The sequence below is a fragment of the Hippopotamus amphibius genome, chromosome 2, assembly GCF_030028045.1.
Source record: "Hippopotamus amphibius kiboko isolate mHipAmp2 chromosome 2, mHipAmp2.hap2, whole genome shotgun sequence".
Classification (NCBI taxonomy): domain Eukaryota; kingdom Metazoa; phylum Chordata; class Mammalia; order Artiodactyla; family Hippopotamidae; genus Hippopotamus; species Hippopotamus amphibius.
This window is the reverse complement of record NC_080187.1, coordinates 46,347,147-46,365,391: the sequence shown is the minus strand read 5'-3', so window position 1 is coordinate 46,365,391 and position 18,245 is coordinate 46,347,147. Positions and strand designations below refer to the sequence as shown.

The following is an 18,245-nucleotide window of genomic DNA, read 5'->3' as shown; positions in this document are numbered from 1 at the left end:
TGCCTGTTACACACATGTTCAGTTGTGGAAATTCTTTGAGATGCACGCTTACGCTGTGTGCACTCTCCTGAAACTATGTGATCCTTCAATAAATTTCACTTAAAAAAACGGCACCAAAGCATAAAAGGATAACATTAAGTGTAATTTAAAACTAACATTTATCAAAACAGGGATCAACACCAAAGTGAATCTGTTATAAAATACAAGTGGTGGTGAGACTGATTTCCAACAGCAGCGTTTCACAAGTGAGCCAGTCAGACAAGTGAAGGCACCATGTGGGCATAAGCTGATGATTTCTGAGATCACCCTCTGATCAGCACTGGTGCTCTGCGCTTGGAAGGGACCAACCTTGCGGGAAATTTATGTAAAAATCATATAAAATGTATAACATTATTGAGTTATTTCTATTTGGTTAAAAACATGTTTTCTAACCACTACTTTAAAAAAAGAAAGATTTTTACAATGTTCTCTATGTTTTACCATATGCTAAACCTTTCACAAGAAAATGTAATCCTTATAGTTTGTAGACCATTTCCCTGAGAAACTGACTTCCTTACAAAAATAACCTGTTTAACTAGGGGGTTTTCAACCTTTTTTGTGTCATGACCCTCTTTGTCAGTCTAATGAAGAATAACGTTTTTAAAAAGGCATAATTTGAATACATCAGATTACAATGGAAACAAATGATCCTGAAATACAGTGATCAAAATACTTGTTAAATTGTATTGCAATACATGTGCTTCTTTATTAGTACGTTACACAACAGGATCAAGCACAAGTCTATTAACACTATAACATCCAACAAGTAATAAATACAACCGGTATTTTGAGATATCTGCCAACACTGTAATGTGCTATGTGATCGCTATGGCAAACAGTTCCGGGTAGTGATAACACTATTTTGATTTGTTGTCTCCATTATAATTGAAGGAAAGGATGAATTTCAGCTACAGATTAGTGAAATAAAGGTGTAATTTTTTTATCTGTTTTTTCATCAAGGTTCACAGACTCTCTGAATTCCACCCAGGGACTCTTTAAGAACCCCTGGTTTAGAATCTCTTTGTACACTGATTTTGAATAGGGAAAGGGAAAATAAGTCTGAAACATAAGCTCAAGGGGAAGTGTGCAAAATGTGCTTTGCTCTTTAAAGAAAAAGTCATAGGAAGAAGGTGGGCTCTTTATGCTTTTCTCATTATAGATAAAAGGAGGAACAGCCTAGCAAGACCCTAACTGTATAGCAAACATGTAGTAAATAAACAAGCAACTATGCTTAACTGTGTAGTAAATTAACAGCACTATGTAGTAAATAAACAACAAACAGGCAGATAACCCAATGTACCACCACTAAAGGCTACAAACCCTTCACACATTTAAGCTCAGACCTGACTTTATGCCTACAGTTCCCAGCAATGATGAAAGCTTTAGGTTGATGGCTGAGCAAACTGTAAATTTAAGGTGGAAATACATACAGCACCTAAAGAATTGAGGAAAAGGAGGTTTTATAGGGGAAAAAAAGTTTATCAAAATCGCATCAGCCCCCATTTACTTTCAGTCTTGTAGCCTGTTAAACAGGCGGAAGTCAAAGGACTGGGTCCCACTCATGGCCTCATCACTCTGTAGCTGTATGATCTGGACACCTTCTTTACTCTCTCTGAGTCTCAGCTGCATCATCTGGAAGTGTGAGTAATCATGGGCCTTATCCTGGAGGGTTACTGAGAGGATTACAGGAACTAGCATACACAAACTGCTTAGCAAAGTGTCTGATCCAGAAGAAACTGAAACATGTCAGCTGCTATTTTTATTGTCTTTATTCTATCAAGGGCTCTTGTGAAGGAAAATTCTATTTTCTCACTGCTGGTAAAATCACGTTCTGATTGTCTCACTTCCCTAAAATACTATTTCCTAATAAATAGAACTACCTATAAAACTGAGAGTAAAGAGTATCCACAAACCTTTATATTCCTAAACCCAATCTGACAGCTCAAAGCTTACCTACTAAAAACATCTTTTGGGACCCTTGAATGGCAGAAGGGGCATTCCAATGAGTGAAAAACAGAAAGCAGTTCAGAGAACCAATCATGCTGCACCACCACGCCCACTACTACCACCCTGGCCTCTCTCAGATACACAGGAGTCACCCAATTGGCAAACTTTAACATAGGTGCCCATCCTACCCGTGTACCAGATATTTGGAAAACATGAAAGACAAAAAGACATTTTAAGATCTAAAAGTTCTGGTGCTATCTCTTTACTGGCATTAACAGCGTAAATGCCCATATATAGGCAATACATAGCATGCCCTTATGAGAAACTTAAGAGATTTACATTCTGATTCCAGTCACCTTGGGATGCATCAGTGAACTTCTACATCTATGGACAGAAGTTACCTTCCTTGCAGCAGCAGAATACATCATGCTGACGTTAATGCTGACATATTGGAAACTGCTTTGTTGGACAAAAAAATTAGTATGTCCAAAAGTTCTTTAAGAAAAAAGTAGTGAGCTTAAAAAAAAAACACATGCCACAGATCACTGTAATTTGAACTACAATTGTTTTTCATTCCTATTGCTGGAAACTAAATATTGGATTTCACGTGTAATGATGATGATTCAGGCTCTCACATGTAAGACTTTTAAGTGGAATGTGACTGGAAGACTACAGTATAATCACACGTGATCAGAAATCAGGCAAGCCTCTCCCTAGAGTTCAGCTTCCTGGCCTGATGTGGCAGCTCCTAGGTTAATGATTGGCACTTCCTTGGAAGAAAGTAAAGAGAAGAAAAGGAGAAACTGAAAGAATAAATTGCCAGAGTGTTTCTCATTCCGTCTTTCCCTCCAAGCAATAGGGAGCCACAGCAAGCTGATCAGAGCTTCAGTCTGCAGAGGCCAAAGCCGAGGTCTCCCTCAAGTACCACCAGGACCACACAGCTAAGAGTAGACTACCCACAACGGAAGATTAACTTCCATTTTAACAAGCCACACAGAGATGAACACTAACAACAACGAACATTTACTGTGTTGGGAACTTCACTTCATTCAGCCCCTTAACAGCCTTGTGAGTTAAGTGCATAATATTATTTACCATTAATATTACAAATTAGGGAAGTGGGACTCAAGGTCCCACTGGTCACACAGCTAATTCACAGTGGAGCCAGGCGTCAGCCCCCAGCACCGCGAGTTCAGGGCTTCTCCTAACTGCAGCTAACTAGCCTTTCAGTCTCCACTCCCTGCCACCCACATGATGCACATCATCTCTCCAAAGACTAGAAATACTAATCAATTAAATATAAAACGTAACTGAACTGAAAGCTATTACATTTTAAGAATACACTATATTCTTCCATTTTTCCTTTCCAACCTGGTTTGGATTAAACATGTTAATACACATGAGCCTTTAACTGAGTGCCTGACACAAAATAACTATTTAGTAAATGTTAGCTAGTAGAAGGAGTAATATAATTGCTTATAATTACTATTATAGGATTCATGTTCTTCCATAAATTCAGGGCTAACCAATTGGCAAAACTCTCCAATAAGTATCTCAATTTCTTCATGCTTATTCTATGAGGTCCACTCTTCCCTCCTTTGAAGGTCAATGTTTTGACATAGTTTATTTGGAGTGGTCTATTTCTGCAATTCACATAATTGCCCAGTAAAAAAATGTTAATTTCTTTTTCCCCTAAGACTATCAACACAGTGTTTGTTCTGTTTAATGTCACTTTGGATTACTAAGAGACATAAAAATCCCTAAACATAAACATCATTAAACAAAAACTTATTCAAGTGGAATACAAAACACACTGAAGAGTCATCATTAATTCCTTAATGTTTTTCTTTGGTTGTTTTTTTGTTTGTTTTTTACTTTTCAAACATCTCCACCCCAAACTCAAAGCACAGACACTCAAATACAGATGAAAACAATCAACCTTTCCCCAACATGAGCTACAAAACCAGATGCCCTGGGCATCAGTGTGCTGGGTTTACGCGGATCGTGTACTTGCTGGTTTAAAAGCTGAATCATCATGGCTGTTTTAACTTTATTTTGCTTACTAAAATATTGTGTTTGAGGGTTAGAAATATAATTCAACCTTGTGAACAGCACAGATATGAAAGGACTGAAGGACTTATGTGTAGTTTGAAAAGTGTATATATATATACATCCTTGAGCACGTGGCACAAATTTCAATCAAAATGGGTTTGCAGTCTTAGAAGACATTGCTCACGATGCCCCAGAATTGCCTGCTCATCTCGACTGTCTCCAGCTTCCAAGCCTCACTTTCAGCACAGAATCCCAGGTTTGGAGAGATGGGAATGTCAGAGAGGACAAGGAAAAGGCCCGATCTTTTTAAATGAACCAGAACATGGTAATGTCCTATGGGTATGAAATTTATAAAGAAATAAAAGATATAACAGTGAAAAGGAAAGGACATGGATGGCCAAACCAGCTTAAGTCTGCATCTTGGCTTTCCCGTAAGTAGCTGTGCAACCTTGGGCAAGTTATTTAAACTTTCTGGGCCTAAATTCCCCATAATGTCTACCTTGAGGTGCTGCTTCTGGGATTAAATGAGATAACTTCTGTGAAAGTTCCTGGGCTAAATCCCTTATTTAGAACCAAAGCCCCAGTCAGTGAGCCTGGGGACTAAACTTTGACCTTAATACATATTTCGTTCTGTCCCTGCAAGGAAAGCCTGCTAGAGATACTCTGTTTCGTGCGGCAGGATTATAAGTCACATGTGAGGTGTTGATAGTGGAAAGATGCACTGATCAAAGGCTTCCATTAAATAAGAGTGCACTGCATTGCCTCTCTCAGACTGAGTTTGTACTTTTGTGAACTCTGTATCAAGGTACACAGCAAAGAGAGCAAGCTAAATTATAAACTGCTAAAATATTGAGCTCAAAATCATGAAAAATGACCAGAATTTAAACTTTCCTGTGTGTATAAATGCATGCCTAAGTGTTATTGTGAACATAAGTCCAAACAAAAGCCATAAAACTGGAAAATTTGGTATAAAAATCATTTAGATTAACATTTTCGATGCCTTTAAACTCCAGGCAGCTAATCACCTGCCTATATTTTACTCTTGATCTAAGTGAGAAACGGCACCGTGGGTTCTCATGATCATCACCCGACACTGTCTCTGAAATAAATGGTGCCACCTCCCTTCACAGCTAGGCAGAGCAACTCCACACATCACTCATCCTGGTTCCTGCATCATCTCTCAGGATACCCGTCTGGTTCCTCCCACTTAGAACAGTTCCACAAACAATAAATAAATTCAGAAAACAGATATTATCTTCTGTTTTCAAATTTGGAAAAACAAATAAAAGTACACACTGCCAAGGAATGTCTCCACTGAAAGACCTTAACTATGGCTTTGAGTAAAGAGAGAGCTGGGGTCAAATGTAGGTGACAATGACACGAAGAAAGCAATCCCTGGTCAATGTTTCCTGAACTTTGCCTCATGCTTGTTGGGTCAAATGCTTGGCTATCAATCACCTTGCAAATCTAAAACCAGCAGCTCTCCCCGAGTATACTCATAGGTCCAGTGAGAGAAAGCCAACATCAGCTCCTCCAGGGTGTTGCTGGGGGCAATTTCATCACCGTTGTTGTTGTTGTACTTCCGGAACTCCCCAGTCATATACTTCTCAATGGTCAACCACTGCTTGGCTGAATGGCAGTAGATTAAGAAAACTTCCAGGAACCTATGAGGGGGGAAAAGAGGCCACTGATTCCCCACAAGGCAGCAAAGGTGGGACTTACGTTACTGAACAGAGAGCAAAAGGGGAGATGACCTAACCCTAGTCTAAGCAGCCTCAAAGCACATGCCTTGCCTTCCTACTGAAAGAATGAAATGCAAAGATTGGGAGTTTTCCCCACGCTTACCCATCTCCCTCCTTTTTGAGGAATTCTTTTATGAGTACTGGATTCAACTTCTCTTGCCTTGCTCTACGAAGTTCCTTATAAGTGAAACAATAAAACTTTAAGTCCACAGCACCAAACTATGATCTGTCTTGCTAAATGAATGCAAGTGTATGGAGACACTCAAGTGAAAGTAACAAGAGTTCACTCCTTTAAAGTTCCTAATTTATGTAAGATACTATGCTTAAAATAGAAGTGTTTTCTACCATAATGTTTCTGGACATTAGTAACTACACCCAGGCTCTACCCGCTTTCGTAATTGAGAAGTTAGTCATGGCCTCTACTTGATTTTCTCTTTTCAACTCACATAAATTCAGTGATTTAAGCCAAAACATCCCTGGGATGTCTCATTCTCATTTTACTGTCTCCAAGAACTATGTAAGAAAGAAACCAAAGTTAAGGCCATGGGAAACTTCCCCATGGATCTGGTATTTCTCGTGACTAACAGGGATGCGAAGAAATGGATAGAAATTCCTACGTAAGATGAAGGGCCAGGGTGCTAATATTTCCTCACCTTGGTGTGTAGGGAATGGTTTGTGGTTTCACTTGGTTGAAGGTATAGATCAGCTTTTGAGCAGCTCTTTGTTGTTGAATTTCCTGCAAAATAGGGAGCATTAATAAAAATATTGGTTTACTATCACATGCCTACTAATTAACGATCACAGAATTATTAGAGGCCTCCCAAGTGTGATTTTCAGCCTTATTCAGCTTTCACCACTACCTACTCCAAAAGCTAAAGCCAAAAATAACAAAATACCACCAACTCCAAAAAAGAACAGGCTATCCTTTGGGTTGAAGATAATGCCCTTTGACCGGGATAGAGCCAGATCCCCTTTCTTCGACCTGTCCATCTGGGCTCTGGGTCTCTGACTCACCCGGAGGCAAAGATGAAGCACAGTACTCTCCTGGAAGATTTTGTGCCACGTCTGCACAACCTCAGGAAGAAAGGACTTCACAATGAAAACGTGTCCCGGCTTGAGGACTTCATCCTCAGACCAGGTGCTAATGACTCGCATGGCTTTGCGGAGGCCACCACCCATCTCCTCTTGGGACAACACCTGGATCATTGCAGATCTCCCTCGTTGGGACCAAGAAGACATGCTTTTATCCAGATTCAGAGGGGAACTCTCCTCCAGCCTGTAGACAGTTACTTCTTCCCCTGCTGCAAAGAGAAGTGCAGGGGAGGGCTTCAATGAGATCCCTGTCTGTGACATGAACGGCTTCCTAAATGTATCAACTCAGAATCAGTTCAGTTTCCCTAAGGATCAGAGGGGAATGGGAATTTCATCTGTTCAGGGTCAAGTACAGATATCCGGCCATGTTACAGTCCAGTAAAGAGGGAGAAGGGAGAATGGACAAAGTATCAGATGTCACATAAGGATTAAGTTGTTCTTATTATAGACTATCACTAGACAAAGATAAAATCAGAATAGCAAGGCTATGCTTCTTTTGTTAAAGACAAATACTTTCAAAGAGATAGTTTAACTCCATGTTTATTATCATCCCCCTTAGGAGCTGTTTTAGACTTTTTATTTTCCTAATTTCCCTTTCCCTGACATTTTAATACTAAAGATATACTGTATATCTGTTTATATACTGTGTGTGTGTGTGTGTGTGTGTGTGTGTGTGTATCTGTGCTTTACAGATAAAAAGGAAAAGACGTTTTTATTCCCTTGGGGTTGATATTACCCCACTGAGAACGCATGGTTTAACCCAGTTAAAGTTAGAGCCAAAGTCATACCCCAGAGCCTCTCCCTCCTTCCTTTGTGCCTTTGGATAAGTAACATAAAGCCTTACTTTCCTCATCAGTAAAGATAACACCCACTTCATTGGGTTGTTGTAAATTAAATATGTTAACCCAGCTAACATGAAGTAGACCCTCAGCTACAAACCCAATCCCACTCTAAAGATTTTACACACAAATGTTCTTCAACTGTTCTACAGATTCCACTTTTAGGCTGTTAAACGGAGATCCACTCTTATTCAGCCTAGACTCCACCGAGGATAGTATATGATGCTTCCTAACAGAAGTAATGTATTCTATACAACTTCTGTCCAGCCTGTGTTTAATTTTCTCCTACACCTCACCTTCGAATGGCTATTTTTATAAACACTGTACTGGTTTGCCAAGAAAAGAATCTATTCACTCACTCTTGCATTTAAATGCTTACCAAAGAATATGTCTAGGTAATGCTTAGTTAACGTTTTCAAATATTTATTCTTGGTGCCCAGATAAGTGCCACTGAAGATCTCTTTAGTGTTCGAAATACCTAGAGGATTTAGAACAGGGCTACTGAATTGTAAAACCAGCTATGGAGCCAAGTGGAAGGAGAAGGCATTTGCATCAATGATCAGAAGCCACCGGATCTGTCCCCATGTGAAGGGTGTGAGGAGAACCAAGATTTAGGACAGTGTGGGGACCCTTGTTATTTTGTCAGTCGGCAGGACAGAGAAACGCCGGTAGCCTTGGCTAACGTGAGCTTATTTTTCCTTCCTACTCCAGCTGTTAAAAGTGACATTTGTTCTCTGAGCTAAGAGCAATTAGTTTACATGAAACAAAACAAACAAATAAAAACAAAACAAAGAAAAAGCAATATACACACCATTTCTCTTTAGATGTCTATTAGCTTCTACCGTATTGACACTCAACGCTTTCTTCTCTATATATTACCCATGGTTGGTTGGTTCTTTTCTTTTCTGCTTACTTCCAGCCTTAAATCAGTGAATGCCAGGTGCAACAGTATTGTTTTTTTCCCCAACTACTGCTCATTATAGTTCCCGTCCCCATAGTATTTAGATTTTGACGCTAGACACCAGCCGGGCAGTTAACAAGAGTTTCCTTTTTAGGAAATTAATATCACTAAACTGCAACCAGAGGGAAAAGAAAATTTTCAACTAAAATTATGCAAAATGGTTTATCCTATGATTCATTCAGATGTTATGCCTTTGCCATGGCACAACTTTAAGAAGGTAGAAATGGCACTCACCAAACAGTTGGACTGGTGTAAATGGTATGGTCTGAGAAAGCCTCATTAAATTGTTCCTTTCAATGGCTGCAAACAAAAGCAGATTTACTATTTTAAGTACGCATCAGTGGGCTGAATTTACAGAAAGCCTCCCCATGTCAACATACTCATATAACGCTAAAATGTTTTATTTCAAAGACCCTTTACTTTTCCTTTTATCAAAAAATATTATCTATAATACAGTATATAAAATAAACTATACCTTAAACAGGAAGGTTATCCAAGCTTTAGGAATAGATTATATGAGATTATGTAATATGTTCTGAGGTAGGGCTATCACCGCCACTCTCCTGAATACCAAATACCATACTAATGCGTTCATATGTGGAACCTGCTTTTAAAAGGCATTTTAATTCGTGGTCTTCATTCTCTGGTTTTTCTTTTCCAGATCAAATCTAATGCACAATGGACTGTGGGGACATCTACTGTTGAATTTGCAGAGTTCATCTTCTTTTCCCAGAGAGAGCTTGAAGGCCAATTTTAATTAGAAGCAAGTGATCTGCACTTCCCTGTTTAGAGTTGTATCCTAACAAATCAGAGCCAATGTGAGTCATAGTGTTCCTCACCAGAAACTTCCTTCAGTTGATAGCTGGAGTCAAAATAATGGATTCCTGCTGAGCTGAAAGACCCAGTTACAAGAGCCTGGAATGTGGAGTCTGAAATCCACTGAAACACTATTCACTACAGAGGAGAATTCAGGATAAGGTAGGCTATTACTGGACCCCAAACACATGACCTTGATATAATAATAATGGTAATTATCACACCAATACACTTGTGCTCTTGTGCTGAGCTTTAGATTATACAAAACGCTTGCCTGTGTATTATCTAACCCAATGCTGAGAGCAATGATGCCCAAAAGACCAGCCAATGGCACGAGTCCAGTTGGTTGTTATATTGCTTTGCATTTCAAAGTGTTTCCCTCTCTATTCTCAACTAGCCCTTTGGCAGATTTTTTCCTCAGGAAGGGCAAGTACAATTATTCCCACTTTGAAAGAAAGACAACTGAATCACTGTGAAGTGATCTTGCTTAAGAGAGTCAAGACCCTTGACATCTTGTTTCATAACATCCCTTAAGGTGTCTTTGTTGAATTTACCCTGTGGGATTGGCATTCACTCAGTGGTTACGTTCACTGAGGGCCCAGTGAGGGTACAAAACCCTTCCTTAGAGGACTAGCCTCAGGCCTGTCTCCTCCCCAGTCCAAAACACAAAGATCTCTGGCTTTGAGCTTGTGAGGAATTCTCAGATCTCAAGGTCTTCTTTCCCCTTTACATTTTAGAACTTACCAAATACAAACAAACATTTTTTTTTAATCCAAATTCTCTTAAACCCTAACAACTTGTTTCCCCAAGTTAAGAAATCTGAATGTTCTCTCATCAGAATAAACAACAGCTTTTCAAGTTGGAGCCACATCAACACCACGAATTCATCAATGCTTCTGTTTCCAAATGCAGAATCACAGACGTTTAGCTCCGTTGACATGTCTATGTGCACATGCATCCTACCTGAATAATGATGGTGAGGCTCTTGAGGGCTTTTTAAGGAAGTTGAGATTTCTGAAATTACAGAGAAGATTGGCATTTTAATTACTTGGCAGAAGATAAATACATGCTTATGAATATATTGCCTTCAAAGTTATTATTGAACAGGTTAATCAGAATGGCTTCTCGGTTTTCAAAAAAGATTGCCTAATATCCTTTAACCACATTATTCTGCATGGTATCCTGACAGCTTCCAATCATCAATGCAATATCTCCAAACATATTTATATAGGGAATTGAAGAAAGACAGGTAATATTAGCCTCAAAGATGTATTTCCTCTGAACCAATTACACCTCTAGGTTGCAGAAGGCACTCGGCTGCCCATCACATTTCAAGACATCCCAGAAGCACAATTCTCTGAGCTCCCTACCAAGATGCAGTACCCACATAAAGACATTATTAATACCAAGTTATTAGCAGACTGCTTCACTGACTTAAAATGACAACAAAATGATGAAAACACATTAAGAGATATATCCCAGAAACAAAGAAGGAGGTAGAGAATGTGACAGCAAGGGATTTGGTTGAAGAAGGACTGTGTGTTGGGAACACCTCTTGCAAGTTTAACTGGTTCTCTTCTATCTGCTCAAGTCCTAAATTACAAGGCTCAAGAGAAATCCTTTGCAACAGTTTTGCCATTTCATAAAGTCAAAATTAAAGTGGAGAACTTTAGTCTCATGGTTGTAACTACTTTATACCTCGTAGAGTCCTCGCAGAGTAAACAGCATAATGAGCCCAGTTTCACAGATGTCGCTGGCTTCTTGTTGCTGGATAAGGAAAGGAACAAAAATCCCTCCCTTTGGGGATGCCGGGTAAAAGGTAAGATCATCAAAAAAGACTGTTCCTAAGTTCAATTCAATAATTAAAAAAAAAGCATTTAGCTCCTATTAAGGGTCACGGTAGGCATGACAGATGTGAAGGTGTGGCTGCCACCTTAGAGAAAAACAAATATGAAATATATATAAACTATAATCAGTACAGTTTGCTAAGTAATATAATAGAGGTGTAAATAGAGGCTTAGGGAATCTTCATAGACAAACAACGTGAAATACTTAAAGGGTATGGGCCTCGGAGTCTGACAAAACTGAGTTTCAATCCTGGCTTCACCACTTAGGAGCTGTGAGATCTTGTTCACATTCATTCAACATATATTTATTGACCTACTATATGCCAGGTACTTCAAGAGAAAGAGCAGTAGTGAAAACAGATAAAGTCTCTGGCTACATTGTAGGAAAGGGAAATAGAAAATAGATAAACAAGTAAATATATAGTATTATAGTATATCACATATATATGAAGAGAGTTAGGAAGTGTGGGAGACAGGGAGGTTACTATTACATATTACATAGGGTGATTAGGCAAGACGTCTCTGACAAGGTGAAATGTGGGCAAAGATCTGGAGGAAGAGAAGGGGTAAGTCTCATGGATAAATGAAGAGTATTCCAGGCAGAAGCAACGGCAAGTGCAAACGTCCTGAGGCAGGACCATACTTGCTGTGTTAAGGAGCAGAGAGTGGCCAGAGTGGGTTGTGCTGAGAGCAAACGAGATGGGAGAGTTGGATGAGCAGATCAACAGGGCCTTGTACACTGTGTTTGGACTTTGCTTTCCCAGAGTGAGATGGAACACGATTTGCACAGAAGAGTGACTCAATCTGACTTTGGGTTGTAAAGTGTTATTCTGGCTGCTCTCTGGAAATAGACTGTTAGAGAGCGATAATTTGGAAACCACCCTGTAATCCAGGGAAGAGGTGAAAATTGATATGCAATCAGCAGTGATCAGCCTCTCAATGCATTTCGAAAGATTTACTGATAGGTTGGATGTGGAGATGTGAGAAAATGGGAGTCAAGTAAGATGGCAAGACTTAGGCCTCAGCAACGGGAAGGATAAAATTTGCCATTACGTGAGATGGCAGAGAAAAGAGGTGGAAGATTTGGTTTGAGATGCCATGTAGACACCACGTGGAGATGGTAATAGATGGGTGGCCATATTCTTCATGGAAGAAATATTGCATAAAAGGGATCATCCATGAGCCTGGAAATTTGGACTGGGATCGGGCTCTCAAGAGCACTGAGAAAGAGTAAGGGATTTGCAGCTCATCCTGTAGGTAACAGGAAGCCACTGAAGGATAAGTGATGATTTATTGTTCAGAAAGATAATTCCAGTAGGAACAAGAAAAAGTTTAAAGGGAGAGAAACCAAACACAATGCTAACACAAAATCAAGGGCAAAAGAGAATATATCCTTTTTATTTAGGAAAACAAATGTTGGAGGCTTTAAGGAAAGAGCAGTTAGGTAGAGCAAAACAAACAGCTTTTAAAGATGGGGGTGAGGGGGTGACATGGAGTTAGAAGGAAAAGTTGGTAGCTAAGAGCAGTGGAGCGGGAAGAGGACTGTAAATGACTATGGTTCCCAGCTCTCAAAGAGACCAACAGCCAGTAAACAAAGAAACAGAAGGTCAGTCATGGAAGAACAGTCCCATGGAAACCTGGAAAAGACAGTCTCAAGAAGAATAAAAATGGTCAACATCAAATGCCATGAGTTCAATGAGAACTAAAAAGAGGTGACACGACTTAGCAGGTAAAGTGGAGTTTCCGTAGAATGGTGGGGACACATACCAGGGGCTGATGATCAAATATTAACACTGTTTCAGTTAATTTGGAGGTAAGGAACAGGAGGGGCAGTTTGAAAGCTAGGTAAAATCAAGAAAAAGATTATTTTCTTCTTTTGTGTATGACTTAAATTTGTTTGTAGGTGGAGGAGAAGGAATCAACTACAAAGGAGGTATGGAAAACCCAAGAAAGTGGAATGGAATGAGATCATAGAGGAGGAAGGAGTCCAGGCTGTATCAAGGCATCAAGAAGATGGAAAAGAGCTCACAGACCGTGGTGAAATTTGAAAGTAGCTATTGAGAGTGGCTTCACCAGGGAGGTGTCTCACCAAAGTAGGCTTGGTCCTACTTAGCCACTTGGGGCGTGGAGTCCCACTGAAGCCATACAGGAAAGGAGACCACACACAATCTTATGAATGGTTCTTAAATAACAACGTGTTAAAAGGTGACAGTAAGAGTTGTTGAACAGTTTAAATGAGCTCAGTGGCTATACCCTCAGTCACAGAGAAAACTGGAAGATCACAGTCGAAAACAGGTAACAAAAATTTAAACCAGACATCAGTCCTGATTTATCTGGAGAAAGACATTCAACCTTCTACTTTTCTACCAAACATGCTACTTTGTATATAGTAGACAAAAATCACAGATAGGATTTCAAGAACTACAAAAATCTCGGCAGGAGAGTAAACCTCACCACTAATAAGAAAAAAAATAAAAATAAATAGAAAAACTTACTGTTAACTCCATTTGAACTTCTCAACCTGTTTGAAAAATTAAAGATGTTCAGATAATGCTTCCAATTTTTCAGTGATCAAAGAAAGGAAACAGTTATTACTGTGAAACAGTAATAACATAGTCTATAAGTAGATATGTATATATGTGTATATATATTACTTTGAAGGAAGAGCATCTGTTACATCTGACCCCTACCTTTAGAAAAACAGTTTATGGCCCTACAGTTATTTTCATAGAAAAATGAGCACCAGATATGCATGTAATTCATTTACTGAGTATGCCCCAAGCTAACTGAAAAGTAGTTGGTTTTTGTTTTTAATTAGCTATGTGATTCCACAACATATATAAGATTTAACTGTGTTCGTGTTGTTCTGGATCAATTAAACTAAAGGGTTCCTGAACTATGCAAAGCAGATGCCTACAAATGAGTCTGTGAATGTCTCTGGACAAGCCTACAAATCAGTTTCATTAGCCCACGTGGCCCCTAAATGTTCACGGGCTGAAATTAGCTCTCTTTATATTGTTACGTGCCCTGCTCAAGTGCACAAGTGGCCATGGGCAAGTCGGAATAAATACATTTAAAGAATATCTCCAGTATTTAAGGTCCTTGGGGAAGAAAGTACAATTACAATTATTGTTTAATTTCATGCTGCAATAACCCACTACTCTGCATGAGCGCAAACTACTGAACCTTTGGGAGAAGAAAGGCATGTGCACATTAAGTCTAGAGGCAGGCTTGCACAGAGGGACCTTGATGGGAGCTCCAGAAAAAAGGCCATCTCAAACAGAGCTGACTGCAAACTGACCGTCATATATTCCACCTGCCTGGCATCAACGGGCCCTTTGCAGAGTACAGATGCTTTTGAATTCTGCTCCTATAGCTGTAAGGATGGTTAATTTGATGACACAACTGGAGAAGTCCATAAAACACTATGGTTTCCCTCATTAAGAACTGAAATGGATGGGGTCAGGGGTTGAAAGGGCAGAACATGTGCTATGAAAGAACTAGTTAACATAATCTTTGCTTGGTTGGTTTTCAAATTTTATCTGAATAAATAAAAATCCATGAGGAATCTCAACTGTACAAAAACGTGAGTTCTCTATTGCCTCTCTCTAGCCCTGTCTTCCTTTCTCTCTGTCTCAATCCTTCTCAAATTGTTACTGCTTTGACAAACACTTAGGATGATAAGGAGAAGCCAAAAAGATCCATCTTATAAACTAAAAGGGAAAATTTCAAGTAAAAAAAAAACCCAAAAAAAACCTAAGGGAAAAAACTAGTCTTCATTCTCAGTCAAGACAGATTTATTCCTACTTTTTAATGCAAATTTCACTCATCTATCAGAAAATATATAATACTCATTATTTCATGTGTGCTTTTTTGACACTAAAAAGACAAAAGGTTAATTCACTACAGTAGTACATGTTTCATTATATTCTTAAAAGGTGAGATCTTGTTATCAGAAACAGGAAAACTAGGAAAATAAATAATTTTCATTCTTGCTAACAAAAGAAAAATATTGTCTTTGGACACACACTTTTTTCCCCCTCCTGACCCAATTAAACCTTTGTTCCCAATCTGGTTAAAAAAAAATAGAAACCAAAGATGTTTAAAGACAGACATTTAGAAATACTTACTGAGAGTTCCTATTGACCTTGGTGCTCCTGGAATTCCACAAAGAGTTTTTGCTTAGATCCTGGGCAAAAGAGAAAGGTCATTACATATTTACCCAACTCTCTCCCATCCCAAGCTTTCAGTAATACATTTGCAAAACACACTCCTTGGAGGGTATAGTTCTTTTTTTCCCTTCCTCTAGGCTCAACATTTCTCTTACTAAACATGCAAAACTCAAGCTAGAAAGATGCATAATGTTAGCACAATATATGAGTAACTCAATGTGATGACTGACCTCAACAGAAAGAATTACTTTTATGGGGACATCAAAGAGAAAATATAATACATAATGGTTTTTTACAAAAATGAGAGTGAACATATAACATCAGTTAATGGCATGAAAGAAGGAATGAAGGTTAAAGTTGACAGGAAACATTGATCATTACATTACTGTGTCTTATCACCAGATTATTGTTTCAGTTGATGATTATTTAGAATGTTACTTTGAATATATCTCATTCTGTTTCTATTTAGATTCAGATATTATTTCTTGAAACCTAGTATACTCCAAGCATTACTCTAGAAATTTCCATTTGTGTTATTTTTGTTATCTACTATCAATCTCATTAGGATGGTATTAACCCCATTTTAGGGATACAGCTAATGAAGCTCATAGGTTAATTGATGTATATAGCTTTGAAACCTAGGAACTGACAGAGCCAGAATTTGACAGGGCAGATAGGTCCCTGCCTCTAATTATCTTCAAGTAGTCTCATATTTAACTTTCACAGATTACATTCCGACAAGAACATCCGAGGCTGTTTAGTATACATTCACACAGTTTCCAAGGTCATAGAGGTAATATTCAAACCAAGACCAAAATTAGATTTTGGGGGCTAGTCTAACTAGACCAAGTTTCCCACATGGTGGATGGCAATAAAATGGGCACGTATTTGCAAACGGTAAGAAAAACAGACTCCAAAATCAATGTTGGAGAAACATGGAAGGTCTTTTAAGCTGCAATGTCCAAATCCCCTCTAACACAACTGCAAAGATGTTTGCTTAGCCTGTTTAATTAACCACACTAAGTGAGGCACTTATACTTCGAGAAATAAACCATTCCATCCTTGGAAAGCTCCAACTGCTAAAAATTCCTTCTCAAATCAGGCTGAAAGCTGTCTCCCAGTAGTTTCTATATGTTGATTTCAGCTCTACCTCTTAAAAGTGTATTGAAAATATCTTATTTTTCTTCCACATGGCAACTTTTATATATTCAAAAATAGTTTCAAAAGTTCCTAAACTCTTTCTATTTCATGCTAAAAAATACCCAGGAGAAATTATTGGGTGGATAAACTGCATAAAGAACAGCAAGGAAAGAATAAAGTGGGGGGACAGAGGGGGAAAAACTGAGCTTTTAATATATCAGATAAACTGTTTTTACCTCTTGAGACTGCCTTACATAACCACTGACTTGTACAGAATGTCGTCTAGTTTCTCTAGTTTTCATTTTCTGATATATGTAAGATTCCAGACCTTGTTAAAAGGAAGGAAAAAATGAGAGAATACATGAAAACGTGTTACACTTGAATCACAGTTCCGAATGAAAGATCTCAACACCGTGCATTCATTTAAATTGGAAAACAGTTTTCTTTTCTCTTTTTAACAACTTTTACCAAGATTCCTTTGTCCTTTTTACTCAAGTGGTTGAAAGCTACATACCCTATTTCTATTCTTCAAGAGTTACCTTACATTTATGACAATTTATACTTCTCTATCAAAGAATTGTTATCCATAACCTGTCCTCCTATAAAACACCTTTGGTAATTTTTTCACACTCACCTTCCCCTGCACCCTATCATCCATGCTTTATTTTAAAATATATGAAATTTGAGGTCCAAATTGTTAGCATTTCTTCCTTAACAACTGCATCAGGCATTACAGTAGGCTACTTAAAAAAGAAAAGAAAAACGAAAGAAAGATAGAAAAGAATGTCAGCCAATAGTTTTTTAGCCTTTTCTTTTAAAAAACTTGACAAAGATCATTACTGTTATTATTTTTTATACCTGGTACTTGTATAGTCATTGGCACATAGCAGGTACCCCATAATAATTTAATAAATACTTGGTTGGGTTAATTCTGAGAATAACACTTATGAAGAGTCCCTGGCTAAATGCAGGGGATAATAGTTTAATTTTTTTTCCTGTTTTGTGCTAGAAAAAAAGTGTATACAGGAAATGCAAAAAAGCTACTAGAAAAAGATCACAAGTTTTCATATGTGATATTTCTCATAACATAAAATTATGATGACTATGATTTCAATGATAGCACAGTATTACAATTAAAATAAAATGCCTATAGGAAAAGCTAAAATTATGCTTTCCTTCTCATAGTTGATTTCCTCAGAACTTTACTTTTTGTCTTTAGAAATATCTACCTGACAGGGCATCTCCCCACCCTCAAAATTTTATTTTTTTTAATTCTTTTTCAATTAATTCTTAACTCAGACAAGTTTTAAAAAAATAAAAATTCTCAACCCAGAATGTGGTTCAAGATGCTGGGCCTCCTGATGTCTTCAGATTAGCCAGGCACCTGGAGTCAGCCTAATTCCCTAGGTCTTCTCTTCCTTTCTGATCATCAGACTTAAATGAGATTCATTGCCAGAATCCTCCTGCCACTCCCACCTTTCTCAGTTTGAAATTTTTTGGAAAGAACTTAAATAATCTGGGGGACAGGAGGATGAGAGAGATGAGTGAAGATGGTCGAGAGGTACAAAGTCCAGTTATAAAATAAATAAATACCTGGG

General features: G+C 38.4%; 1 protein-coding gene across 1 annotated transcript in view; it reads right to left on the bottom strand.

Moving 5' to 3' along the window:
- TRPM6 (transient receptor potential cation channel subfamily M member 6) overlaps positions 1–18,245 on the bottom strand; it is a 134,024-nt gene that overhangs the window by 10,540 nt on the left and 105,239 nt on the right. Inside the window, 8 exon segments of the mRNA XM_057721746.1 lie at positions 5,497–5,702; positions 6,434–6,516; positions 6,795–7,081; positions 8,907–8,972; positions 10,452–10,502; positions 13,831–13,856; positions 15,466–15,524; positions 16,884–16,975. Coding sequence (XP_057577729.1) covers positions 5,497–5,702; positions 6,434–6,516; positions 6,795–7,081; positions 8,907–8,972; positions 10,452–10,502; positions 13,831–13,856; positions 15,466–15,524; positions 16,884–16,975 — 870 coding nt within the window.